General features: G+C 40.7%; 1 protein-coding gene across 1 annotated transcript; it reads right to left on the bottom strand.

The window, feature by feature from the left end:
• Nucleotides 1-450: 450 nt before the first annotated feature.
• Nucleotides 451-27,669, bottom strand: LOC133407430 (cohesin subunit SA-1). The gene is made up of 32 exons (XM_061685322.1): nucleotides 27,590-27,669; nucleotides 27,113-27,197; nucleotides 26,936-27,020; nucleotides 26,547-26,771; nucleotides 24,576-24,672; nucleotides 23,749-23,825; nucleotides 23,426-23,630; nucleotides 20,588-20,733; nucleotides 19,918-20,115; nucleotides 19,564-19,662; nucleotides 19,203-19,282; nucleotides 18,401-18,508; nucleotides 17,174-17,261; nucleotides 16,952-17,054; nucleotides 16,712-16,815; nucleotides 15,160-15,252; nucleotides 14,914-15,006; nucleotides 14,526-14,726; nucleotides 13,562-13,626; nucleotides 13,390-13,477; nucleotides 13,230-13,307; nucleotides 13,055-13,147; nucleotides 12,782-12,950; nucleotides 7,504-7,631; nucleotides 6,329-6,430; nucleotides 5,779-5,912; nucleotides 5,536-5,658; nucleotides 3,203-3,369; nucleotides 2,034-2,229; nucleotides 1,188-1,259; nucleotides 1,017-1,098; nucleotides 451-901 (listed from the first exon to the last, which is right to left on the bottom strand). The coding sequence occupies exons 2-32, from the start codon at nucleotides 27,133-27,135 to the stop codon at nucleotides 860-862; spliced, it is 3,564 nt and encodes a 1,187-aa protein (XP_061541306.1). The 5' UTR covers nucleotides 27,136-27,197; nucleotides 27,590-27,669; the 3' UTR covers nucleotides 451-859.

The raw sequence follows: 27,669 nt of genomic DNA, 5'->3' as shown, positions 1-27,669 counted from the left end.
AACATTTTACACAGCAGACTCCAAAATAGTATACAAAGTATATCATGATCCAAACTTACAACTCTGCATTTAACATTTTTTTTATTAAATGGAACAAGAGAGTTTTATATTGCTGTCAAACCTCACGGTAAAATCTGAAGCACTTCCCGAAGCAGTCACGTGGTACAAGCAGCCGGCGAGGCTTCGGATGTCAATTTCCGGCTCCTTCACTACATGAAGCAAGCCTCGATAGACAGACGCTTTACTGTAAAAGGCGGTAATCGTGTATGTGAATGTATTCTTTTGTGGTGTTATTCAGGCTGACAAGAAAATGAAGCATTTCTTAATTTCCTTCTACAAAACATTTTATTCCCACTGACTTAGAATCATATTGTCACACATAAATGTGGTGAAAAATATGTGTTTAGTATGCATGTGCAACAAATATCATCGTATGACAATTAAGGGCACTTCAAAATTAACTTGAACAATTCAACACAGTAAATTCCTACGATTAAATAACGATCAAAATAAAACGGGTCTTTGAACATTTCTACACTGTAAATTCATATGATTATATAACAATTGAAATAAAACAGGGCTTCTGAACAATTCAACACTAAATTCAGATGATTAAATAATGATCGAAATCAAACAGCTCTTTCGAACATTTCAACATTAAATGAATATGATTAAATGAAAACAGCTCTTGAGCATTTGTCATTGTACTCCTACGGTATCATAACAATAATGTGGAGCCTTTTTTAATCCATTTACTTCTGCTTGCTAATTCTATTACAAAATTCATGGCTGAAAATCATTTTGTCTGTAAACTATAACAAAACAGACTGTCAAAACTCAACTGTAGTCTTGTGTGTTATCAGTCAAACAGTTCAAAGAGACTTCTGTGCTGAGTGGAAGCCTGTGTTTGTGCAAAAAAACAAAAACAAGAGGCGTATTAAAGTCACACTGCCAGCCATATTACACAGGGTTATCTAGTGACCTATGCATGTTGATTTAATGGAGATTGGTTTTACCAGCATGGATGAAGAATCACTTTCGGATTCATCAGACTTTGCTTCCTCTTGCTCTGCGAAGTCATCCTTGATCAGCGGTAGTCTGGGAACATACAAGAATACAACCAAAGCTGATAATTCTGGCGTGACACAATATTCGTAGTTTGTGAGTGTTTTGCCAAATCCTCTTACAAGGTGTTCGGTTCTTTGTGATCTGCTGTGGAGCTCAATCTCTTGGTGGCAATCACATCTGGCATCTGTGATCTGAAATGCGTGAGACGCTCAAATGAACACCAAGATGCATGTTTACACGAGCAGAAATGTTTTGTGATCTGTAAAAACTCTATTGGGACATCTTAGAGCCATTTGTGGCATGTGTATATACACGTGTGTGTGTCCACACGCACAGCAGATTATTATTTTTTTAACCTTGGCCAGATCTGTGCTTTGCCGCAATTCTGTCCCTGAGCTCTTCAGGCAGTTCCTTTGACCTCATGATTCTCATTTGCTCTGACAACCACGGTGAGCTGTAAGGTCTGATCTAGACAGGTGTGTGGCTTTCCTCATCAAGTCCAATCAGTATAATCAAACACAGCTGGACTCCAATGAAGGTGTACAACAATCTCAAGGATGATCAGAAGAAATGGACAGCACCCATGTTAAATATATGAGTGTCACAGCAAAAGGTCTGAATACTTATGGCTGTGTGATATTTCAGTTTTTCTTTTTTTAACTGTAAAAAAAAGACTATATACTGCAAATATAAACATCCAGACTTTCAATATAGTTGTAATTCCAACACCATTCGCCTGATTTGGATGCAAATACCCTCAAATTAAGGTTTAGATGAGAACTGTGTCAATGTCCCAATATTTATGGACCTTACTGGAGGTAAAATAAGGCCATGGTGCCTGGCTAGTTCCAAAACTGAAAATTCCAAATAGATCTGCACTGGCTTGTAACTTCCAATGTGGGTTTACAACATCAGAAACAATGATGAGATAAAAACAACAACAACAACAACAACAAAACACACACCCTGAAGAGAATTCATCCTCAGACTCCGGTTGAGTTATACCGCTGCCAACATCCGATTCCAAGATGACATCATTCCTGGACACAACAATAGTGTGCGGCTGCTTCTGGGCAGTGGAGGTGAGGGTCGGGGTGGGTAGACCACTGTGGACACTGCTGCTGTCCAACCAGGATTCTTTCCTGGAGGTGGCCCGTGAACCTGAATGAGGTACAAGTCAGACCCCAACCCACCTGTGTCTCTTTGTTCATCTGGCTTTTGCTAAGATACATTTTCAAGCCTTTATAGCACACTTGCATAGTCTTCAAAAAATTCCCCAATTTGAAGCACTTTAAATTACAATAAAGTAAACTAACTACTGATGAGTTCAAACAGGTGCTATTAATACAGGTAATAACGAGTGGAGGACAGAGGAGCCTCTTAAAGAAGGGTTACAGGTCTGTGAGAGGCAGAAATCTTGCTTGTTTGTAGGTGACCAAATACTTATTTTCCACCATAATTTGCTAATAAATTATTTAAAAATCAGACTGTGATTTTCTGGATTTTTTTCCCCCTCCTTTTGTCTCTCATGGGTGAGATATACCCATGATGAAAATTACAGGCCTCTCATATCTTTTTAAGTAGGAGAACTTGCAATATTGGTGGCTGACTAAATACTTTTTTGCCCCACTGTATACATGAGTGAGCTGAATGGTAGTTAGCGTTTATTATTATTATTTTTTTTAATCTAAAATGGTAATCTCTAGCAAACTAATGCTAATTGCAAATGCTAACTGTTTAGTGAAGGCTGATTTTGTCATCTCAAATTCTGTAAAGAGTTTATACCATACACTCAGTATCAACACATGCAGGTTAAGGATAGAAGTCCAGCTCTCATAAATGAGAATACATTTTTTTGGAGGTCAATTACTCAATTTCTATCCATCCATCCATCCATCCATCCATCCATCCATTTTCAACTGGTCGCCAGTCACTGGCAGGGCACATATAGACACGGACAACCAATCGCACTCACATTCACACCGTCACTGAGTTGGAACAGAACCCACGCTGCCCGCACCAAAGTCAGGCGAGTGTACCACTACACCATCAGTGATCGTAATATCTATAGGATAATCAATTCTAAAAAGATTTGAGTGTGACAGCTCTACAATCAATGTTATTGTTGTCTAACCTCGAGCAGTGGTCTTCTGGCGTTTGGTGACCGTGATGGTTTGTGGACTGATGGCTTCAACTCTGTCCTCCAACTTGGCAGCGGTGCCCTCCAGGGACCGCCAATACATGCTGACTGATTGCCAGGAGAGGGCAGCAGTGGGACACTGGGATTTCAGGTAAGTGGCCCTTTGAGGCAAAAGAACAGAACCTTTGTTATCGATTACCCTATTGCTGCTAAATCGACCACAAAAATTGGTCGCCAACAAAAGTTCCTTCTCATCCACTTTTTTCCCTCTTTTTGCGGGGCTGATTATTATGAAATACGTTTTTCCAAATCTTGACAGATCAACAACCTAGTTCACCCGACGCCCATATTCAAGTCCTCTGCTCCATTGCCAAGAAGCTATCACTTCTCGATCTATTACACCAGGAGATTAAGGAGCTCAAAACCATCTTGGAGTTCAACGCACCAGCAAGACAAAGAGCTGAAGGAAGACAATGCCGAAGTTCATTCAGCCATGAAAGCAATACAACAGCGGTAGAAGTTCTCGAGAGAAAACAAGAAAATCGAAGCAAGCAAGCGGGATAACCATCTTTTCCGGCATTTGCAAGAGTACACCTGATAATCCAGAGGCTCAAGTAAAAAAACTTGAGAATGAAAATCCCAAAGGAGACACTCGCCAATATTACGTTCCACAGAGTACACAGACTATCGTCCCTGTCCAATCATCGCTACATTCGAACACTCACAGCAGAAAGTCTTTGCAATGTCGAAAGGACAGGAGCTGAAGGGTACACAGTTTGGGCTGAATGACCAGTCTCCACTCGAAATCACCGAACAAGGCAAAGTCTCGTACAGTCTAATGAAGAATTACTGGGAACAAGGAAAAACGCACCTCACTGGTTGTGGAGAAACTATACGAAGACGGTCAACTGTTTCGCGATTCCAAAGTTACTCCTTGGCTCTTCTAATAGGAGAGTATTCCTTCCAGGTTTGCTCGAATATTTGGTATATAGTGTAGAAAACCATGTAATGATTTGTTTTTGAAAAAAAAAAAAAAAAAGGGGAATCACGCTGGTCCTATTGCACCCTCAACTCACTGACATGGGACATTGCCCTTGCTTTCTTTTTCTCTCTCTCTATTGTACTTCCTTTTCCCTTCTTTAAGGCAACAAGACCAAAATTGACACCTTTCCCAGGTCAGTATTCAACCTTATATCATTTAGCACTTTGATAAGACTAGATTCTGTACTGTGATTAGTTCGTAAAACTGACAGAAATTTCTCAAAAAGTCCATTTAATTTAAAAAAAAATTGCTGAGTTGATTAAAAATAACTCAACAATCTTGGCTAGGAAGGGTGTTTTGCTGAGCCTGCAAGATTGATTTTAACCGCTGAGCCGTAGTCATCAGTTCCTGCGTTGATTGGCTGTTAGCATAATCAGCATGTTTGGAGAGAAAAGTGATGGCTGATGTTATATTCCTCTAAAACCGCAATGGTTTCTTACCAAATTAGACATACAGCCTTTGACCGGACTTCAGTGAAATTGTATTTAGTAGTCCATTCTATATTTAACACTCGGCACTCACTGTCGACTTTTCTTTTCGTTGGCCCACTCATGGTTGAAGAAGGGTTCAGAGCAGTAGCAGAGTAAAAACAGAACAGCCAAAGTCAAGTCAATGTATCACTGTACCTACTGCGCTACCTGGTGGAACTACTGGGCATTACAGGACAACATGGTGAAACCATTCGGCATTGCAGGAAAAGGTCAAATGAATGTAGTCAAAATTTTGATATGATTTGGGAGATTGTGTATCAATCTTTGGTGGGCTTGATGTGGCCCGCGGGCTGTATTTTGCCTAGCTTTGATCTTGACCAACTATTGTTCTGCTTTGGTTCGCACCCCTTATTCCCTTTGTCCGTTCTGTCTCTCGATCTGTCCCCCTCTGTCCAGCTGCATTTTCAATAAACATCAGAATAATTAAATAAATAAACAAAATAATCAGAGGGACTATTTCAAACGTCCCTGCTGCACAGAGAAACTGTTTCAGCAGAAAAGGCATACAGATCCACCATTCTGCATGGCCATGCAGCCGAACAGGACAGGTTAAAAAAATTTAAATGTTGAAATTTCTATTGGATATGGATTCTAAAAAGACTGATCATGGCAGCCCTACTGTAAAGGTTTGAGAATTAAAAAAAAATCTAATTATTTGATGAATTGTTTCAGTCCTACTTGTAATACATGTACATTAGCATTAATTTCTATTATTTTTTATTTCTAAAATATATCTGAGCACAATGACACACCACAGTGACTGCGGAAATGTGTGTGTGTGGATGAAACCTCACAACTGGGTCTTGTCCTGTTGCAGTAGCTTAAAGCTGAACTCGCTAAGGATCTCCAAGAATGCCACATTCGGGTATTGCTCTTCCCTTTCCTGCGATGCTCGGAAGGCAAAACGTATGCCATCCCTGATTGGGGAGGGGAACACACACGCCAACCACCACATGAATTCGCACTCATCACCACGTTTAAATAAGTGCAAGCTTGACAATGCTGTTTGCTGTTGTTGCTGTGTGTGTTTTACTCACATGTGCAGAGATACCAGTGGTTTGCGAGCATGTTCAAGGTTATTGCCAAAACTCATGGCGAGCTTCCTGGCCAAATGTCTGATCTCGTCAATGTTCCTCATGCTGGCCTCCTCTGTCAGCATCTCTGAAAACAGCTGGATTCAACATCGATGATCAAAATCATCAAACGATTGATAAAATTTTCGACGCTACAGTCTCGTCATACGATCCATTAAAGACAAAGTGAAATCGGTTTTACAGTCAGTTAACCACTTTCACACTGCCTGTAAAATGTCAGAATTTTTTCCCGGGGTAGAATCAGCGATATGACAGCAGTAGGTTGCCACCTGTGTGTAATAGAATTCCCAATGCTGAGATCTGACACTCACTTGTCCCATGCTGCTGCAAACTTATCCTCTTTTATTGTCATGCATATATTTTTACATGGAATTATACCTCTTGACCATTTAATGCTTTTAAATAAACACATTTTCAAGACGTAATTGTGCATCTTGAGTTTTGCTAGGACCATGCTGAGCAATAGCTGTATGAGCATGCATGCATGGCGTACCTGCTGCATACTCAGGCATAGAGTTCTGGCGCTCAAAATAGGATTGATGAGCTTCGTCTTCATTATGGTCTCTTTGATGATGTCACCAAAGTCCTTAAAGCACTGGGGATAAACAGGAAAAACTTCAGCGCTGACAGTTGTACCACTTATAACTAATTATTACAAGAACAAGAGACTGCTCAGTAGAGCCCAGACCTCCAACAGGCATAAAGTCAGAATAATCTTTATTTGCCAAGTATGTCAAAAACACAAGGAATTTGTCTCCGGTAGTTGGAGCTGCTCTAGTACGACAACAGACACTCAATTGACAGAATACTTTTGAGACAAAAACATAAAAACACACTGAGCAATAAAAGATTACCAGTAATGTGGTAATGCCGGTACAATTTTTATTTTATGTATTTATTTTTTTTACAATTGTGCAAAATGATGCCAAGTCCTCTAGTAATTAGAGCAGTTTGAAATTACTAATAGAACAACAGTCTGGTGCAGTGACCATTGTGCAAATGGCGCAGAGACTTCAAGAAGTTTATGCAGTTTAAAGTGACTAGTGGTGCGATAATCTGGGACAATGTCAATTGTGCAAATGGTGCAGATACTTCTCAAGCACGAGTGGCCAGTATTGGTCAGCAACATATGTAAGTAGTGCAGGGTGGCGAGACGACTACAGCGAGTGCACGAATAATTGCCCCAACAGAGCTGTGACAACAATCTCAAGACAAAATTGCCAGCATGTTACAATGGAATTGAAAGTTAACCGTTTAAGAAGTTGATGGAAAGAGGGAAGAAGCTGTTGGAATGTCTGGTTGTTTTAGTATGCATTGATCGATAGCACCTATGTGAGGGAAGGAGCCTGGTAGGGTGTTTGTTGATTTATGTTTTCATATCTTTATGACATCATCAAAGTGTGGCTTCTGAACAACAGGAACATTATTTTGGAAGAACACTTATCCATAATGAGAATTACAAAATGATTAATTAAAAACTAAACAGAATGTTACAAAGAAAAAACCCAATCCTTTGAAACGTCCTTATGGGAGACAGTGTTGCTTCTTTTCTGAGAACTTTAGCGAAGCACGAGCATGACTGACACTGATTCACATCTGTTCACCGGCTTTGAACAACTGTATATTTAACAGCCGCTGAAGGATTTTTTTTTTTTTCATGGGTTGTACCTTGTCATAGTGCTTGAAGACATCTGTGGCAGCGGTCAGGTCCATCACGCCATAGATGACCAACTTACAGTAGCCGGCAAGCTGGTTGCGCTTCTTCTGAAGAATTTTTATCTCCTCCTCCTGCTGATCTGAATATGACAAACCAGCAACAGTTGATTATGTTTAAAAAGAGGATAAAGATTTAGACAGGCCAAAAATACCGCTAAATCAAAAGGTAATCTCAGACACCTGTATTTCTTTCCAGATGGGGAAAATTAGTCTATTTGAGTTGTGACATTTATTTTTAAAAATATATTAATTAAGTGGACAGAATATTAATTGAAGTACACGTCTATTAATGGCGCCACTATTTGAGAAAATGTGGTAATAATAAAAACTTTCTATAGCACATTTAAAAACATGTTCACAAAGTTCTTTGATAAACTGAGTAGGACACAGTACTTAAAAATAAAACATAAGATACCAAACGTCATGATCATATACTGTTTGCAATGTGATGTACCCCCCCCCCCCGATGAACCCAACCGAGACCAAGAGGGTTAACGCGGGACAATAAAATAAATAAAGAAAAAGGGGAAGATGACGACATAACATGAAAGCCAGTCTGTAAAAGTGCGTTTTAAGAAGTGATTTAAAAGATGCCACCGAATTTGCATGTTCCCAGGACTAAAGTTGAGGCACTCTGATGGTGAATGCTCGAGCACCTTTAGTTTTCAGTGTCAACTTTGGAACAACCACGAGGCCCTCACCCAAGAAGGCAAGGCTGTGGGCTGGCTCATAAAGGGTTAAAAGTTCAGTCATACTCTTATAGCTCCGAGGCAGGCATACAGTGGGTACGGAAAGTATTCAGACCCCCTTAAAATTTTCACTGTTATATTACAGCCATTTGCTAAAATCGTTAATTTTCCCCCCCTCATTAAATGTACACACAGCACCCCACAATGACAGAAAAAAAAAAATTGTTGACATTTTTACAGATTTATTAAAGAAAAACTGAAATATCACACAGCAATAAGTATTCATACCCTTTGCTCAGTATTTAGTAGAAGCACCCTTTTGAGCCAATACAGCCATGAGTCTTTTTGGGAATGATGCAACACACCTGGATTTGGAGATCCTCTGCCATTGCAGATCCTCTCCAGTTCTGTCAGGTTGGCTGGTGAACAGCCATTTTCGGGTCTCTCCAAAGATGCTCAATTGGGTTTAAGTCAGGGCTCTGGCTGGGCCATTAAAGAACAGTCACAGAGTTTTTCTGAAGCCACTCCTTCGTTGTTTGAGCTGTGTGCTTAGGGTCATTGTCTTGTTGGAAGGTGAACCTTCGACCCAGTCTGAGGTCCTGAGCACTCTGGAGAAGGTTTTCGTCCAGGATATCCCTGTACTTCGCCGCATTCATCCTTCCTTCGATTGCAACCAGTCGTCCTGTCCCTGCAGCTGAAAAACACCCCGACAGCATGATGCTGCCACCACCATGCTTCACTGTTGGGGCTGTATTGGACAGGAGATAAGCAGTGCCTGGTTTTCTCCACACATACCGCTTACATTTAAGGCCAAAAAGTTCTATCTTGCTCTCATCAGACCAGAGAATCTTATTTCTCACCCTCTTGGGGTCCTTCAGGTGTTTTTTTTTTAGCAAACTCCATGCGGGCTTTCATGTGTCTTGAACTGAGGAGAGGGTTCCGTCGAGCCACTTTGCCATTAAGCCCCGACTGGTGGCGGGCTGCAGTGATGGTTGACTTTCTAGAACTTTCTCCCATCTCCCGACTGCATGCATCTCTGGAGCTCAGCCACAGTGACCTTTGGGTTCTTTACGTCGCTCACCAAGGCTCTTCTCCCCCTCAGTTTGGCCGGACGGCCAGCTTTAGGAAGGGTTCTGGTTGTCCTAAAAGTCGTCCATTTAAGGATAATGGAGGCCACTGTGCTTTTAGGAACCTTAAGTGCAGCAGAACCTTTTTTGTATCCTTGTCCAGATCTGTGCCTTGCCACAAATCTGTCTCTGAGCTCTTCAGGCCGTTCCTTTGACCTCATGATTCTCATTTGCTCTGACATGCACTGTGAGCTGTTAGGTCTTATATAGACAGGTGTGTGGCCTAATCAAGTCCAATCAGTATAATCAAACACAGCTGGAGTCCAATGAAGGTGTAGAACCATCTCAAGGATGATCAGAAGAAATGGACAGCACCAGAGTTAAGTATATGAGTGTCACAGCAAAGGGTCTGAAAAACTCTGACTGTTCTTGAATGGCCCAGCCAGAGCCCTGACTTAAACCCAACCAAGCTGGGACAAGGTGACACCCGGTGGCGTTGAGAGGAACTGCTAAGCCGAACCGTGAACACGCATTTGATGCTTAACCAAAGAAAAATTTATGTTTTGATATTTTACGAATATCAAAACATAAATATTTTTTTAATTCCAAATGTACAAGCGCAGTTGCGAGATTTTGAGAACTGTTTGTCTTGATTTGACTCCAAGCAACATGAAATGTGATTTGAACCATAAGCAGTTGATTTGCCAAGACTAAAGTATAAACAGTCATTCTATATGCTTGACCTGTGAATAAAGAGTACAACGTTGGGGGTATTTTATATTAATATATGATTTTAAAGTGCCCTGCGATTGGCTGGCAACCAGTTCAGGGTGGACCCCGCCACCTGCCCGCTGACAGCTGGGATAGGGTCCAGCATGCCCGCGACCCTAGTGAGGAGAAGCGGCTCAGAAAATGGATGGGATGGATGGATTTTAAATCCATTTTATGGGTCAAAATTGTAATCTAGATTCAAGCTGATGGGTATGATCTTGTCTAGTCCTCGGTCTTCTAGGACACGCCGCCTGGGCATTTAACTCTTGACTTCTTGGCTCTTTTGTTTTTCTCTATTCATGTCCTTGCTGGCTTATCTTGCCACTCCTCCCCTCTCTTTGTTCGGGCACCAGGCTTAGTAACAGCGGACCATGGGTATGGAGATCTGGCTCCCTAGCCTCCGGGGATCGCCGCTGCTAAGCCTCCAGAACAGTTACTGCTGTGCTAGCAGATACGCTCCCAGCCAAACGTGAGTTCTCTGAACTTGCTAGCGGATCCCGGAAAGCAGGCGGGGAGAGAGACGGTCATATTCTCCCAACAAGGCGTGACGAACGACAATTTTTCCCTTTCTGCTGCCTCTTTTGTTTTTGTTTCATTTTTCTACATCCTTTTTCTCATTCGACTAAACCAGTCTCCGTGCTTCCCGAGACGACTGAGCCAGACCACCCCATCTACCAGCTGTTCTACGTTCATGAGTAACACACCAGTGTTTGCCAGACTGTACAATATTAGTGCCTAATAATTGCTGGGGAAAATTACTAGCTTCACACAAAATCCCAACTTTGTCCCCTCTCTCTCTCTCTCGCTCTCTCCCCCACTCGTCCGGACCGGACGCAGTAAACGCTCGCGTTTTCAACTTTAGTCCAGGCAGGCATAACAATGGCAAAACTTTTTTTTTTTGTTTAATAAAAATTTATTTAAAAAAAAAAAATACAAATAGTGAGAAGTGGTACATAAAATGGATATCTGGATAAAAAAAAAAATCCTTGCTGCCTCAAAGACAAATATTTCAGCAAAATCACATTCAGAATCACACTTAGCAATCTGATTTTCACATTACACGTTCATATTTACTGACTGTATATTTTAATCTTAGATTAAGATATTAGTAATACAATATAACATACATTAACCTAAATGGTATTGTAAATATTTTAGTTACCGTGCAATGATATTTTAGATCCAGCAGGTGTCTGTATTGAGCAACACAGACACGGTACAGTACACGGCTGCTTCTTCTTTTCCTTTCGGCTTATCCCGTTAGGGGTCGCCACAGCGTGTCATCCTCTTTCCATGTAAGCCTATCTCCTGCATCCTCCTCTCAAACGTCAACTGCCCTCATGTGTTCCCTCACTACATCCATCAACCTTCTCTTTGGTCTTCCTCGAGCTCTCTTGCCTGGCAGCTCCATCCTCACTATCCTTCTACCAATATACTCACCAGCTCTCCTCTGGATGTGTCCAAACCATCGAAGTCTGCTCTCTCTAACTTTGTCTCCAAAACATCTAACCTTGGCCGTCCCTCTGATGAGCTAATTTCTGGACGCATTTTATTGTTTCACTCACTCAATTGACTGAGAGTTGACTTCACTGAAGCGCCGCGTGGTGTAGGCTGAGGCTCTGAGTGGGAGGCAGCGCGTCACATGCTACATATCGTGAAAGCCTCCTTTATAATCTTATAATCCAAGTGTTATATATAATCAATATAATCTTATTCCAAGTGTTGCACTGAGGTGACTGGTCATTAATTTTAACAAAGTTAAAACACACTTTTGTTTGCTGAAACCGCGGTTGGGCACAAGCACGTCTTCGTGCGCGTTCCTCTTTGTTGTTTTTTGCCGCTTGTTTGTTGGTTTTCGCCACTTCTTCGTTGGGGTCGAGAGACTACGCATCGAAATTGGGAATCGAAATGTTTTAATTTTAACGATTCCGGGAGAACCGGAACGTTAGTCTCAGTTCCAGTCGGTTCTTGATTCTCGAAGCCCAACCCTAGGCATATCCACGTTAAACCCTCAATTTCAAGCTTCAGCCTCATCACTCGATCTGATACACTTTTCACCGACAAGACATTCATAGCTAACTCTTCCTATAAAATAACACCTATTGCATTTCTCTTCCCATCTACACCATGGTAAAATAACTTGAAGCCTGCCCTGCTAGTTTGCACTGGCTTGTGTCCTCCATAGAGCTGCATTACAGTACAGTAGGACTGCAACTAACAATTATTATAACAATCCATTTTTTTTGATTACCCAGATAAATTATTATTTTTTAAAATTTCCATCCCTTTATTAAAAAAGTGGACATTATTTCAAATTGACAGCGCATAAATTGATTATGATTCAGTTTGGTCCATAACATTTCAGAAAATAGACAAAAATGTATATAAATGTGCTCCAAAGTAAAAGATGTTTGCAAAGGTCTTATTTTGATGAAATTCAAAGATAAGTCTGTTTTATTATAATTATTAATATTTTTTTCTTTATTGTTAAATTAATATTTACTGTTGAGAGGCTGAAATTCAGAGGATTTGGACAATTTTAAGTTAAACAAGGTTTCTAAAGCTCATTACGTCAAAGGTACTCAGCCCAAATGAGTCTTCATGATGTACCGCATCATAGAAAAGGAATTTCACATTTAAGGCTAAGCTATTTGAATGGGACAGAGAGTGCTTGCCGTCTTTTGACATATGATTCTGAAATACCTTCCAAGTCCATATCGTCAGTGTCCGAGAACACATAGTCCAGAAGGAAACCTGCCATCTCTGCACGCAGGGAATCAGAGGGCCGGTGGTACAGGTTTTGGAGGGCAGGTTCAGAGCGGACGGAATTGGCACTGTAAAGCATCAGGAGGTCACACAGCAACTCAAATGCCTGTTGTGGGGGGAAGAAAGACAATCCAATACAAGAATTCTACTCATTCAATGTAATCTGTAAAAATGTGATGTCATAATACTAATGGGTCCTGAGGGTCGAACCTGATCCCTGATCTCAGCTTGGCCAAGAGACAGACATGTTTGGCAGATTTGGCAGAAGGAGCGCACCTGCTTCTTCAGGCGATTTACTTCCTCCTAGGAGAGATGACAGGAAGTTTCTGTAAAATCAAACTATAATTAAGAATTTTAATGAAATGCTTAGTTGTTCTTGAGGTACCCGAGTTGGAAGCGAGGGGAGATTCACTTTGGCCCACATCAGGGGGAAGGCAGAGCACCTCAGAGCTGCCACTACAAGCTAAAATAAAAGAAAATGGCCACATTTTTTGTCTTATTGATTTAATTATTATAAGATGCTGCCATCAAAACTCATCACAGACTTCCTCGTCGAGATGTCTGGACTCCATCCTGCTTTTAAGAAGGTCCATGCAGGAGTAAAGCAGCCTCCCACCTGGTAGGTTTTTGGCACTGAAAAAAGCAGTTGCGCAGAATTATATTTAAACACACCTCACTCCCAACCATTGTTTGACAAAGGGTAGGTGTTATACATACCTGACCAAGGCTGCGATCCTTTTCAAGGTCATGGCTGCATTGAAAACATCATCATCAGTTGGACCCTGAGTACACACACAGGCACACGCACACACACACAAGCAGTTGAACATTAACAGACTATAATGTACAGTATTATAATGCAGTGATTCTTAACTAAGGCTCTAACGATTTTGTATCGAAACCAAAAATCGTGGTCTTCACAAACACGATCCTGTGTCGTCTTTGAAATGGCAAAACCACGACATGCCCTTTAACTGTGTACCTCTGTATACAGCCACATGGGCTCACAGTGCCACCAAAATTAATTTAATTATTATATATATATATTTTTAAAGTAAATTTATTAAAACTTAAGTCTAATTTGAAGATACAGTTCTTCATCAAGCCTCCTCCAACTGCTTGTCATGGGACTCCTTTTTCCAATTCGCTCTGTCAGAAAGTACGGCAATCCGTTTGATTAGATTTTTGCTATTCACGACAGAGCTTGGTCCCAATACCTTGGGGAATAGTCTGGAAGCACAATTTTTGTACATGCAGTTGTAATGTCATCCTCAGTTTCTAAATAAGGTGCTGTCAAAGCATGTATGGTTATGTTAAAAATATGCTATTCTTAAGTTTTCAAAGGCTATTTTTCAAAACATACGTTGTTTTCTTTATTGTTCTTAACTTCTGTATAAGTGGGTTGCGACTTAGCTACAATTGGAAAATTCGCATCCCAGGGTGACAACAGTTGAGAACCACTATTTTAATGTGAGACTAAACACAGTTTAAGCACCCTCTATTGACCTTTGCCACAGTCATGTAGTGGTGTTTGCACCTAACACAAAAACACTTTTCATTTACTAAAGGCAATATTTAACTTAGACTTGCAGTCTTATGAGCAGTTCAGAGGGACTTTTCTATGCGTCTTGTTGCACTATAAGCAATAAATGTATCAAATAAAAAGTTTAGTCTCTCGAACCTGCATCAGGTCACTCAAATAGGTGTTGAAGCACTCAGTCAGGCTGTCAAACAGTTGACCAAATGCCCGATGAGAGCGAGAGGAGAAGGCGTGGCTGTCGGAGCAAAGCACGTTAACCAGTTTGCTCCACGCCGCCAACACAGCCTTATCTGTGTGCTTCTCTACAATCCAGCATATCTGAGCCAGCAACTGGTCAAGATGCTGTTGACGACCAACATGGAAGCGAGAGGAAAAGAGAGACGGCAGGTCCAATGATAATAAGGACATTACAATATACAACTCAAAGTGATGCATCGAGAGAAAGTCAGCAGAAACTGCAGTGAATCCCAAGGTTCTACGATTATTTGGTAATGAGCTTTCATTACTAACTTGAAGTGAGACACGCTACCTTCTCCATCGGATGTGTGCTGCTGTACATGTCCAGATCAAAGTAGAGTGGCGCTTGCAGGAGGAGTTTTACCTTCCCTGCGTCTGCTGAGTACTGCCAGGGGAGAGCAAACACACATACAGTATAAATGTTCATTCTTGAACACTAAAGCAAATGAGTTTGGAGCAGCAGCACTAAGATCATGCACAACACAACATACTAAATACATTTGAGCTGGACTCGACTAAAAAAAAGAGCGATTATTACCTTGGCCAGTAGCTGTGTCAGTAAAGGGATGAAATGGGTCGTGATACGCCGCCTGTCGTGTTCCTGGGTCTTTTTTTCTTTCATATTCAGCCCCTTTGTGTGAACATATGAACACTTATATTTTTTGACAAGTCTTAGGATACGCCCCATAATTATTTAGAACTAGAAATAATTGTGGTGACGGAAGACTTAAGTTACAGCAGAAAAATGATAATGTCCACCGATGGAATCTTCTGAGGCAATCAGAATCGAGTATTCACCAAGACCACGGTATAATACTGTGTGCTCTCAGACAAACATTATACTGTATATGCACTTCGCCCCCCCCAAAATCAATCGATCGATGCATTTTTTTTTTTTTTTTTAAGATATTTGTAACGTTTTGTTTTAGAAAATAGACCTGTTGTAACTGTCTTGGAAACATGAATATTTTTTCATACAATAGTTTCTATCTTCCATACTTTTCCAGACCTGGAAATTTGTGAAATCATGCCTCACAGTTCTGAGGACCGGGGTTCAATCCCCGGCCCTGCCTGTGTGGAGTTTGCATGTTCTCCCCGTGCCTGCGTGTGTTTTCTCCGGGCACTCCGGTTTCCTCCCACATCCCCAAAACATGCGTGGTAGGTTAATTGACAACTCTAAATTGCCCGTAGGTGTGAATGTGAGTGTGAATGGTTGTTTGTTTGTATGTGCCCTGCGATTGGCTGGCAACCAGTTCAGGGTGTACCCCGCCTCCTGCCCGATGACAGCTGGGATAGGCTCCAGCACGCCCGCGACCCTTGTGAGGAGAAGCGGCTCAGAAAATGGATGGATGGATGGATACATTCCGGTAACACGCCAGCAACACGCTGCAAGAGTCAATTTCAAAATAAAAGCCTAAAAAAGTCTGATGAATTTTTCCACGTAATGCATAGTATGAACAATCTGTGTGGCGGCTGGCTTGACTTCGACTGGAGGCTGGCTTGAACTCTTTGCGACCAGTAGAACAATGGAGCCGTACCTGATCTTGACAATTGACTAAATTGACAGGATTTTCAAACAAAAAGTCAGTGCTGGCAGGCTAATGTTATTGCCTTCATATATAAACTGTATTGGCTTCCATTGAGTTGCACTTCATGATTGCACTCTGTCACACCATATGTAGTTTGCCCTTGGTAAACTTTACATTCTTGAGGAAATTTAATTTTTACTGTCTATCATTTATCCTTAGTTAATGTTTCATTTTTGCACTGAAAAATGTTAACATATTTGTTGAAAAGTAGTGTGATAAAAATACTAACACTAAGTCTCTAACATGAATAATCGTGAGTAAAATATTGATTAAAAAACATCTTTATCATTTTGTCCTTAATCATGCAGTCCTACTGTCCACATTTTCTTCCACTTCCTCTGGATGTAATGGTCTCCGGATACTTTTGGCCATATAATGTAAAGTAAGTCTGATTAAATGGTATCTCTAGTCTTGTAAATGCCAGGACATACAATCCCCTAAAGCAAGCCTTGTGCATAAACTGACAACACATAAAACCGCTGTAGGTTTAGGTGTCCCCACCTTCTTGATCTGGACTCTACCAACGGGTGGGGTTGCCTCCGCTGCCCGTCGGATCGCACATACCATCAATTCGATGAGTGCGTCCTCCTCCTCGTTAATCAAACCTTACCACAAAAGAGGTGAGAGTTTGAATGCTCAAAACTAGTTATGTTTATTCTTTATGTGCACTGAGGTGATATCTCAAAAGTGAACTGGTGCACAAATATGGGATGTTTGTGTGAGTGTTTTTTTAATCCTCACCAGCTTCCTGCAGCAAAAGTGTTGTCATGCACTCCCAGTCTTTCAGCTCAGAACCCGCAGCATCCCACAGGCTGTCCACCAGGTAAATTCCATGCTCATGGAACTGTCCGCAGGTGGAAGATCGAAGTTAGTCAAGCAAATGTATTCATCTGATAGTTTTCTTGTTAAATTACAGGGGGAAAAAAGAGGAAGTATGGAGGAACAAACACAAAAAGAAGCTACCTCACTATGAATGTAGAAGGAGATGAGGATTTGGAGAAAGTCAGTATTGATGTCCTTCTGATTCTCACGGTCAATCACACTTTTCAGCCTAAGTCACACACACACACCACAATTACCGTAGGGCAAAAAAGTATTTAGTCAGCGACCAATTGTGCAAGTTCTCCCAATTAAAAAGATGACAGAGGCCAGTAATTTTCATCATATCATGTCACCTATGAGAGACAAAATTATTTATTAAAAAAAAAAAAATCCAGAAAATCACTATCTGATTTTTCAAGAATTTATTAGCAAATTATGGTGGAAAATAAGTATTTGGTCACCTACAAACAAGCAACGTTTCTGGCTCTCACAGACCTGTAACTTCTTCTTTAAGAGGCTTCTCTGTCCTCCACTCCTTACCTGTATTAATGGCACCTGTTTGAACTCTTTATCAGTATAAAAGACACCTGTCCACAACCTCAAACAGTCACACTCCAAACTCCACAATGGCCAGGGCCAAAGAGCTGTCAAAGGACACCAGAAACAAAATTGTAGACCTGTAGTCTGTCTTGTAGACAGGCTGGTAAGACTGAATTTGCAATAGGTAAGCAGCTTGGCGTGAAGAAATCAACTGTTGAAGATATTATTAGAAAATGGAAGACATACAAGACCACTGATAATCTCCCTCGATCTGGGGATCCACGCAAGACCTCAACCCGTGGGGTCAAAATGATCACAAGAACGGCGAGCAAAAATCAAAGAACCACACAGGCAGACCTAGTGAATGACCTGCAAAGAGCTGGGACCAAAGTAACAAAGGCTACCATCAGTGACACACTATGCCCCCAGGGACTCTAATCCTGCAGTGCCAGTGAGGTATACCTATGATGAAAATTACAGATCTCTCTCATCTTTTTAAGTGGGAGAACTTTCACAATTGGTGGCTGACTAAATACTTTTTTGCCGTATTGTAAATACCAACCTCTTTCGGCATATTTTTTGGGCCTGCTCTAACAAAGAGACAAAGTAAATTCTCAATCATCACATCCAAAGTCAGGATTTGTGCAATGCACACACACAAAAACAGGACTTTTTGATACAAAACACACACAAAGCAATTGGTCCATGTGGCTGAGAGTCTTTCTACGGTATTGTATTCTAGCGGTTGTTATAACATTGCTAAAACAGATCGAGTTGTGGCTTTTGCACAGTTCTGTAAAAAAAGGTAAATGAGGAAAAAAAAAGTACCTCATATAGAGGAATAAGCCAGCTGCAGACGCCAAACTGCGGTTGGTGGCGTAAACCAGGGGATAGATCTGAGCACATTCCTCCTCCTGCAGGCCTTCATCCGTGCTCCTTGTACATGCGCACAAATGAAGTTAATTTTAAATTATATGCCTCTCAGGCATTCCATATTCAAACTGATTCACGATTGGACTTTTTGGGATCACATCGTAAGTGTAATTATAACCTTTTGTCTTTTTTTCTGCAATTTTTTTGTCTTTTGTACTATCAAATGACACTCTCCCAATGTCATAATCAATGTTTAAAAAAAAAAAAAAATTGATTTAGTTCTTGTTTGATACCAATATCATGTTCTTCCGCTGTGCCTCTTATCAATGTCGTCTTGCTCGTTAGGTTTCTACCTTTTCTCATCAGCCTAGTCCCTTGTGTCAACCAATCAGCTCCCTCCAGCTATTCGGGTCTTGTCCGGGTGTTCCTCATTGTCTCGTCACTTTGTTTGTATTTAATTCCTTGGTTTCTTTCAGTCCTTGTTGGTGCATTGTCGTATGTCATCCATCGTCACGTCATGTCTCCAAAGTCCAATCATGTTTTTGTAGTGGTTAGTTAGTACTTGGATTTTGTTAATTTAGCTTTTTGCCTCCATGATCCTTGTTTGCCTTTTGTTTTTGAAATTAAATACATTATTTAGTACATCCTACCTTCTCCGGCCTTGCCTTTTTACTTCCCTGCAGTTGGGTCCACCTTGTTGCCTCACACCTGCAAATCTTGACACCCAATGCATATTACAGATAGAAAAGCCACTCACTGATGGATTTGCAGGAGCAGCTTGACCACTTCCACAGCAACCTCATACTCCTTGTCCATTACCATGTTGAGCAACCTCTTCTAAACAGACAGACAGACACACACACACACACACACACACACACACACACACACACACACACACACACACACACACACTACAGTTATCTGGTAAAACACATTTTAGAGATTATTAACTTAATTGCTGTATTAAAATTAATTCACCCACAATTTGCAGCCAGACAGGAAGAGATTATACCAAGATATGTGGTTTTAAATATGAATATAGTATAAATAAAGGGAGGAGTAAATAAAAATAATATGCCTAACCAATATCTCGTCAATCCAGAAGGACGTCTTACTTTAAATCTGCTGGTGAAAAGCTCCAAGCGGCCAATGAAGTCCTCCTCCTGATAGAGACCCTGCAGGATTCGCACACACTGCAGACGCACCATGCTTTCCTGTCGGAGGGCAAACAGAAGAGTAACACTTTGTGGTGTAGGTGGTGAATTAAGAAATTCAGAAAACCTATCGCCAATTAGAAGTTAATTAAAACAAGAGCATTATATTAAGGCTTAAACAGAAATTCATACAGACACCTAAAATTAGTACATTTTCTTCCCTTGGATCCATAAGAACGAGTTGATAAGGACGAAATCTTAGCTAGTATTAGTTATTAATTTAAAAAAAGTAAAAGTGAAGGCTCAGTGCTACACCTTGTCATTCATCATCCAGCCCAGGTATTTGATGCAGCCGTCATTGAGGAAGTTCTCTGGGTCCGTGCTGACCCACACGCCCAGCTCCTCCATGCAAGCTGCCCTGATCTCTACCAGTCGATCCCGGTAGCGGTGTACAAAAATGCCCCGGAAGGTGGCGTTCATCATAGACGACAGCTCCTCCTTGTTCTCCAGCAGCTATGGTGCAATCCCACAGTAATGTAAACAGGACTCATACGCATGTGTTCAACCTGAGTCTCGCACTTATAGGTCTGATTTACTAAAATCCCAAATGCGTGTTCAGTCACAATAACGGATTGTACCCGCTATCAGCAATGGGTGTAAAAGTGGTGGAGACCATCGTATTTCAAAGAGGCATTTGCACTTTAGGTAGCTCTGATGGGTTTTCACCATGGAAAGTTTGGGAGATGACCACAAGGGCAAAATGAAGATTTAATTGCTTTATCACTCTGTTAATTTTGGAGAAGCTAACAGCATAAAGGTTTGATTTGATTTTTTTGTTTTTGTTTGATTTAAGTCGACACGAGTGAGTGTATATTGTATTTATGTGCCCATCCTTTGTAACATTGCATTTAAAAGGAATTTATTTTTAAATCAGGCCCTTAGTGTGCACATACAGTGGCTGTGTGTGTTTGTGTGTATTGGTCACCTCACTGATGGCACCCTTGAGCTCTTCCAGTCGCTGAGAGTCTTGAGCCTCCTTGCCCTTCTCCAGGTCGTACCGCCACCGGATGGTTTGCAGCTGAATGGACACTGCCACAACCACCTCCACCAGACCTGACATCAGCTTCATGGCTAACAAAAATGAAAGACACACTTTTACATTAGCATATGTGAGTTTGGATCAATGAGAGTGCTTACACAGTACACCCCCATAATAATACCATGAATTGATTGTGGGAAATTGTTGATTAGGAACTCATCCGGAACATTATTATGCTTAATATGACAGTGGCAGGCGGCACGGTGGACGACTGGTTAGCACAGGGCTGGGCAAACCTTTTGGCTCAAGGGCCACATTGAGTTTTAAAATTTGACAGCCGGGGAAAGCCAGGACCAGATGCTTACATATTTAAAAAAAAAAAAAAAAAAAAAAAAAAAAAAAAAAAAAAAAAAAAAAAAGACATTCTAGTCTTAATACTTAGATTTACTTTTAATGGGAACAGTATTGTTTTGTTGATCACCTTTTTTTGCAAGTGGTGCTGTTTCAGGGACTGAATCTTGGATGGCAGTTTGTCAGATAAAGGTGTTTTATAGAGTCTGCAAGCTTGATTTTAACCGCTGAGCCGTTGCTATCAGTTCTTGCGTTGATTGGCTGTTAGCATAATCAGCATGCTTGGTAAAAAAGTGACAGCTGATGTTATAGTCCACTAAAACTACAATAGTTTAACAAATTAGACATACACCTTTTGACCGGACTTGAGTGAAAAAGTATTTAGTAGTCCATTCTATAATCAACACTCGGCACTCGCTGTCGACTTTTCTTTTCTTTGGCCCACTCATGGTTGAAGAAGGGTTCAGAGCAGTAGCAGAGTAAAAACAGAACAGCCAAAGTCAAGTCAATGTATCACTCTACCTACTGCCGCTACCTGGTGGAACCACTCGGCATTACAGCACAACCTGATGGAACCACTCGGCATTACAGGACAAGGTCAAACGAATATAGTCATGACTTTGATATGATTTGCGCGATTTTGTACCACTTTGGCAGGCCGGATTAAAATGATCAACAAGCCAGATGTGGCCCGCGGGCCGTAGTTTTGCCCACCCCTGGGTCAGCACGTTTTGCCCACCCCTGGGTCAGCACGTCTATCTCACAGCCCTCCCCCACTATATAAACACTATACACTTCCTCATTCATTAACTTGACTCATTACTACGAGTACAGCATGCAATTGGCCATCAAACTATACCAACAACTTGAAAAAACACATCTTCAGTGTCTCTGCTGTCTGGCCGCACACGCGTTGCGTTGCGTTGCGAGGCAGCGCCAAACCGGACTGGATCTCCAACCCCTTTCCAGCAGTTAGAGAAGCAACAGTGTGTGAAAACCTTGTGAAGACTTAGAGAAAACGTTTAACCTCTGTCATTCCAAACAAAGGGTATATAACAAAGGATTGAGATTAACTTTTGTTCTTGACCAAATACCTATTTTCCACCATAATTTGTTAATAAATTCTTTCAAAATCAGACTGTGATTTTCTGGATTTTTTGTTCTCATTTTGTCTACCTATGATGAAAATTACAGTCCTCTCTCTTTTTAAGTGGGAGAACTTGCACAGTTGGTGGCTGACTAAATACATTTTTGCCCCATTGTATAATTGATGGGCATTGGTTGTCTGTGCTTGGTTTATCTTTGTCGAGGCATAATTTTGGATTCAGTTCTTGTACTGATATCAGTCCATTGTTCCAGTGTACCAAAATGTTGCCCCATTTAGACAGTCTGTACGAGCAATCATTTTCCTTATTTCCCTATTGCTGCTCTGAACGAATTGCACAGATGTAGCGAAAATCAACCTAACAAAATTCCACTTTGGCAGTAGTATCAGAAAAATAAGAGGGTAAATAAGGATATTCTCCAATTGACAAGAAAGGGGTTTGAAGTTGACATGTATGAAGAAGAATCACCTTTTATTGTCACTAACATGCATGCACATGAAATTTGTCCTCTGCAAGCCTTCCTAAAATTTAAGCGCTACACTGGATAAGTGTTGAAGATACCTGTAATTCAATTTTGCCTCATCAAAAAGAACATGGGGATACTTGTAACTTCATTCTTCTTACCCACAATTAGAATATCTGAGACTTGTTCAGTCATTTCGCCCAGGACAAATTACGTCATTCCTGCCATTCATGTGTATGTGGTTTGTCATTACAGATATTTAAAATTCATTTGCAATTACAGATATCTGTGATGGGATTGTAGCTATCTTTAACTTCACTTGGGGATATCTACAATACTTTAGATACAGATACTTTATCTACAATTCCATTGCAGATATCTTTAATTCACTAGCGGATATTGGCTGCTGAATAGTAGATATCTATAAAAGTGGCAAAAGTGATGTCCTTTGTCCTAGGCAAAATGACTTTAGATATCTGTAATTGTTTAGACTAGTCACTATGACTTACTAAATGTAATTACGACGAGTCAGTCAGACGTTAACATGTACAATGTGTATTTTTGATTGTCAAACTTAGCGTTTAAATGTTAAAAGTTTGCCACAGTCACTTCTCCTTGCTGTAAAGCAATAGTCTGAGAAGTGTTTTTTACGTCATTATGCATCTAATTATCTGATTGCAATATAGCACTTCACGATGTGAAAACATACATACTGTAGATGCGTCAATATCATGTTTAGCTGGATTCGCTATAAAAGGCACAGGTGGATAAATGCTGTATCCTTTGTTAAAGCTCTGATGTCACAGTTTTGCTTGACAATCTGGTGCCACGGTTTTGCCTTAAGAGCTGATGTGACGTGCTCACCGATCAGGGTGCTGGTGTGTCTGAATGCTCTGACTTGGGAGTCAGACATCCCAGTGAGGAGAGATAACAAGGAGGGGAAGAGGTAATCATCATAAATGTGATTACTCCGACAGGAGCGCACCAGGATGCGGGCAAACTCGCAAAGGCCCGCTCGAAATCGCTTCAGCGAGGAGCCTATTCCGGACAAAGGATATCTCGCTGAACCCTGGAAAAATAGCAAAGACACATTCAAGCCGTTAAAAAATAAATAGATAAAAATAACCACTTCAACAAAATAAAAAAACTTGCCTAAAATTGTTATTTTTTTTTTTAAATTCCCTTACCTGATCGAACTGTCTGGTTAGCGTGGCGATGATTTCTGCATTTTGCATGGAGTCGAGCATCTCTCTGCTAACCACTCCTGCGCAAAAAAAAAAAAAAAAATTTAAAAAAAAAAAAAAAAAAAGGAAAAAATTACCGTTAGGTGGGATTCATTCTGTATCGACTTAGCCCTTTTCGGTTCCGTATGAATGGCACGTAATATGGAATGTTAAATGGCTCTGAAGTGGCATGTATGCAAGAATATGTGTAAAAGAGCCTCTTGACCCTTTAAAGCTCTATTAAATGTATTATGTATGTAATTTCTTTGCCAATTATGAAAATACAGGATAATCGATATGTTTTCGCCATCTTATCATGTCAAGGCATCACTATTCATCTGACAACCATCGCTTCAGCTCAGGGCTCTACACTAACTTTTGCACTGGTGCGACCAACTTTCGCACCAGCATATCCTCTGGTTGCACCCTTTTTTGTGGAGGTACAGCATGACACACACTGACCCTGACACACACACACACACACACACACACACACACACACACAGAGTATGGAAAGTATTCAGACCCCCTTTAAACAAATGATTTTAGCAAATGGCTGCAATATAACAGAGTGAAAGATTTAAGGGGGTCTGATACTTTCCGTACCCACTGTGTGTGTGTACATATATATATATATATACACATATATATATATAGATATACACACACACACACACACACACACACACACACACACACACACACACACACACACACATATATATAAAAGATAATCTGTTGACCTATAGCACCCCACCTCCCATCACCTTGCTTCCCCCTTAACCCCTGACCTTGGCATCCACAGCACTTAACAATGAAGTTGATGAGCACCAGCAATCCTGGCTCACGACTCTGTTTGTAGTAGTCCAGCCAATCTTCAACCACCGTCTAGAGAAGAAAAGGAAAATGGCAGACAATCAGACAACTGGATTCTGAATAATGGTTGCGAGGGTACAAACAATATACTGGAACCTCTAAAGCTTGCTACCAGCTAAGGTCTCTGTGTTGTGTCAAAAAAATTTTTTTAAGACATTTATTTTCACTTTACATGGACTTTAATGAAACCATGATTCACAATAGGTTTAATTCTTTACAATCTGATCAATTATGTTTTTTTTACTGTCTGTTTTGTAAAGTACAAGACTGTAGAGTGCTAGTTTTTTTTTTTTTTTTTTAATTAAAAAACATGTTACAACATTTTTTGTTGGTCTTTTGGGTGGCTGAAATGGATTAACTGCATTTCCATTCATTTCAATTGGGAAAGATGAGTTGAGATCTAAGTGTTTAGTGTTACGAGCATAGTCAAGACAGTAATGTACCGGTATATAGTCTTTCAGTGTGTCGCTGTGGGCATCATGATTGTTGTGCGCCATCTTTTTTGGGCATTGTGAAGTTGGCATCCGTCTTCAAGAGCTCTGCTGTTTGTCGTTTTTAATTTATTTTTTTGTGTTATTTGGTATCCCTTGTGTAGATTCTGTGGACCTGTAGCAGTTTGGTCGTGGCATTCATTGAAGGCGAATGTCAGTGCTTGATGGTTGCTCCCTTTTGGGAGCATGCTTGCAGCAGCACCGTTTCTGATGACGGGAATGTCAGCATTCACTTGTTGTTTATGAGCCCTGGTAGGCAGCATTTTTTTGCATCAGCCACAGAAATGTCAATGGTTTTAGACTGCCTGCGATAGTGGCTTATGACTAGATGGATGGCTGGGGGGAGGCTCAGCGACGAGCATCGGCAGTATCAAGCCCAGAGGAGATGTGGGGAGGGGGGAGAGAGAATGCGAGCTTGAGAGTGAGGAGGATCTAGATGGGACTGGAGAATGGAGCCATTTTTTTTCTGTGTGTTACTTGCCAACGGACGCGAGAGCGGCTTAGAAACGTGAGTGATGTCATGCACACTGTGATCAGGGAGACTTCAAATCTCCTTTTTCATTTACAATTGCTTAAAACAACAAAGTGTATGTATGAATCAGACATGCAAACACGAAAGGCATGAAAAAGGTGACAAGAAATAATTTTTTTTTTTTTTAGGTGGGGTCTGGGGGGGGATCCCTGAGCCCCACAGATTTTTTTAATTTTTATTTTAACATAAATTAAGCAATCTGGAAGACTCTAAAGAGCACAATAAGGAGAAAATAAATAATTCAAAGTTTGTCACGCAGAAAAACCTATTTAGACCGCTCAAGAACATGTTGATGTACAAATTTAAGATTAAAATTAAATTTTCCTAATGTCTTTGCTTTTTTTGTTCTGGCCTCCGATTTGAGCCAGGCACATCTCCACCTGCACCTGATGCCATCTTCAAGCTGTGCCACATGAATAGCATCCTCCTCTTTAAGCACTCTCATTCTGGAAAATAATTGACTACAATCAGTCTGTTTCACTATTACCAACTTCAAAGGCTAATCCCAAATGAATCATACAGGAAAATATTAAGTACAATATTTTTCTGTTTTTACTGGCCATTTCTGAATTTGAAATTAGTTCATTCTGTGTTGTGACATAATCCCCAACATCGCTCTGTCGCTTAATACATTTAACATAAACATCAGTAAACTAATTGGATAATTGTAGCCGCGTTTCCCAATTAATACAAAATGTACTGCCGGATCAACTCTCGTCACCGATGTTGCGTACATCATATGGTGCGCTTTTAACCCCAAACCTCTGATGTGCACTCCTGAGTGTAATATTGTTACCTTTTCACCATCTCATCATAGCACCATAACACATGACAACAATGGTCAAGATGGAGGATTTGCTCACCAATAGGTCACTCTTTCCAGAGCTGACAGCATCATAAATATCCTTTGCACTGATAGGCTGGTCAACCCTGTTCATTGCTGCTTTCCCTGGCTTGGGTAAAGCCTGCGTGGGTGTCTCTTGGGAAGACTGCTCCTCCTGAGAAGCTTCTGGCATAGAGAGAATGGGGCTACTAGCCATGCTCGGTGTAGCTCTCAATGCATATTTGTGCCTTGGCCTCTTGGGTGGCTTGGGATGAAAGAGAGACAGAAGCTTGAGTTATTTGAAGACACCTGTGGACTTAGCATTAACTATGGCAGGATAAGGCTTGACATTTTAAAAATGTACAGTTGCGATTTGAAACAAAGACCTTATAACTGCAGAAAACCAACAGTTTGTGTTCATTCACTTACCAGTGAGCTCGGCGCTGCCAGTTGTTTTCGTTTGGTGGTTTTCACTGGAAGCTCAAAGTCTTCATCTGAAGCTGATAAATCATAGCTAACAAGATGGAAGAAAACAAAATTTATACAAACTCATGTAACTACTATATACAATCAAACAAGGGATAACATCCCCGTAGACACTTTTACCTGTGAAAGTCATCACTTGACATGTTTGGAATAGAATAATAAATTCCCCTGGATGATAAATATTGGACCGTTTTACTGCTCAATACTAAAACAGCACAAAGAGAGAAACAGATGACCAAGGTTATGGGTTAGCATCTTGAGTTTCCATTTTGTAAAATGACTTACTTGACTTTAAACTACTACAGAAATGTTCAACTGTTTGTAAATGACATGGCGAGTACTGGCATGGTTAAGCATTTTATTAAAACCTGAGACATTTGATCAGAATTGGAATACAGTCCATATCTCCAAGTCACAAAGATCGTTTGCTTTTGCTAGAAGGCTCTTAAGCAAACATACATTAGGCACTTCATCCTCAAACGTATTAGCTCACTAGCCAAAAGCCCAACACTACTGCTAACTATTACTTAAGTAAATTTCTATCCAGTTAATTAGAATCGGAATTATTATATCACTACTTTTAAAACATGTGCTTACCTATTTCCACCCACCTTTACCAATTGACACGAAGGAGTACGCCACCGGCAGACGCTATGATTGGTCCTTGGCGAATTAGC

This window comes from Phycodurus eques, chromosome 9 (assembly GCF_024500275.1).
Source record: "Phycodurus eques isolate BA_2022a chromosome 9, UOR_Pequ_1.1, whole genome shotgun sequence".
Classification (NCBI taxonomy): domain Eukaryota; kingdom Metazoa; phylum Chordata; class Actinopteri; order Syngnathiformes; family Syngnathidae; genus Phycodurus; species Phycodurus eques.
This window is presented reverse-complemented; position numbering and strand designations above follow the sequence as displayed.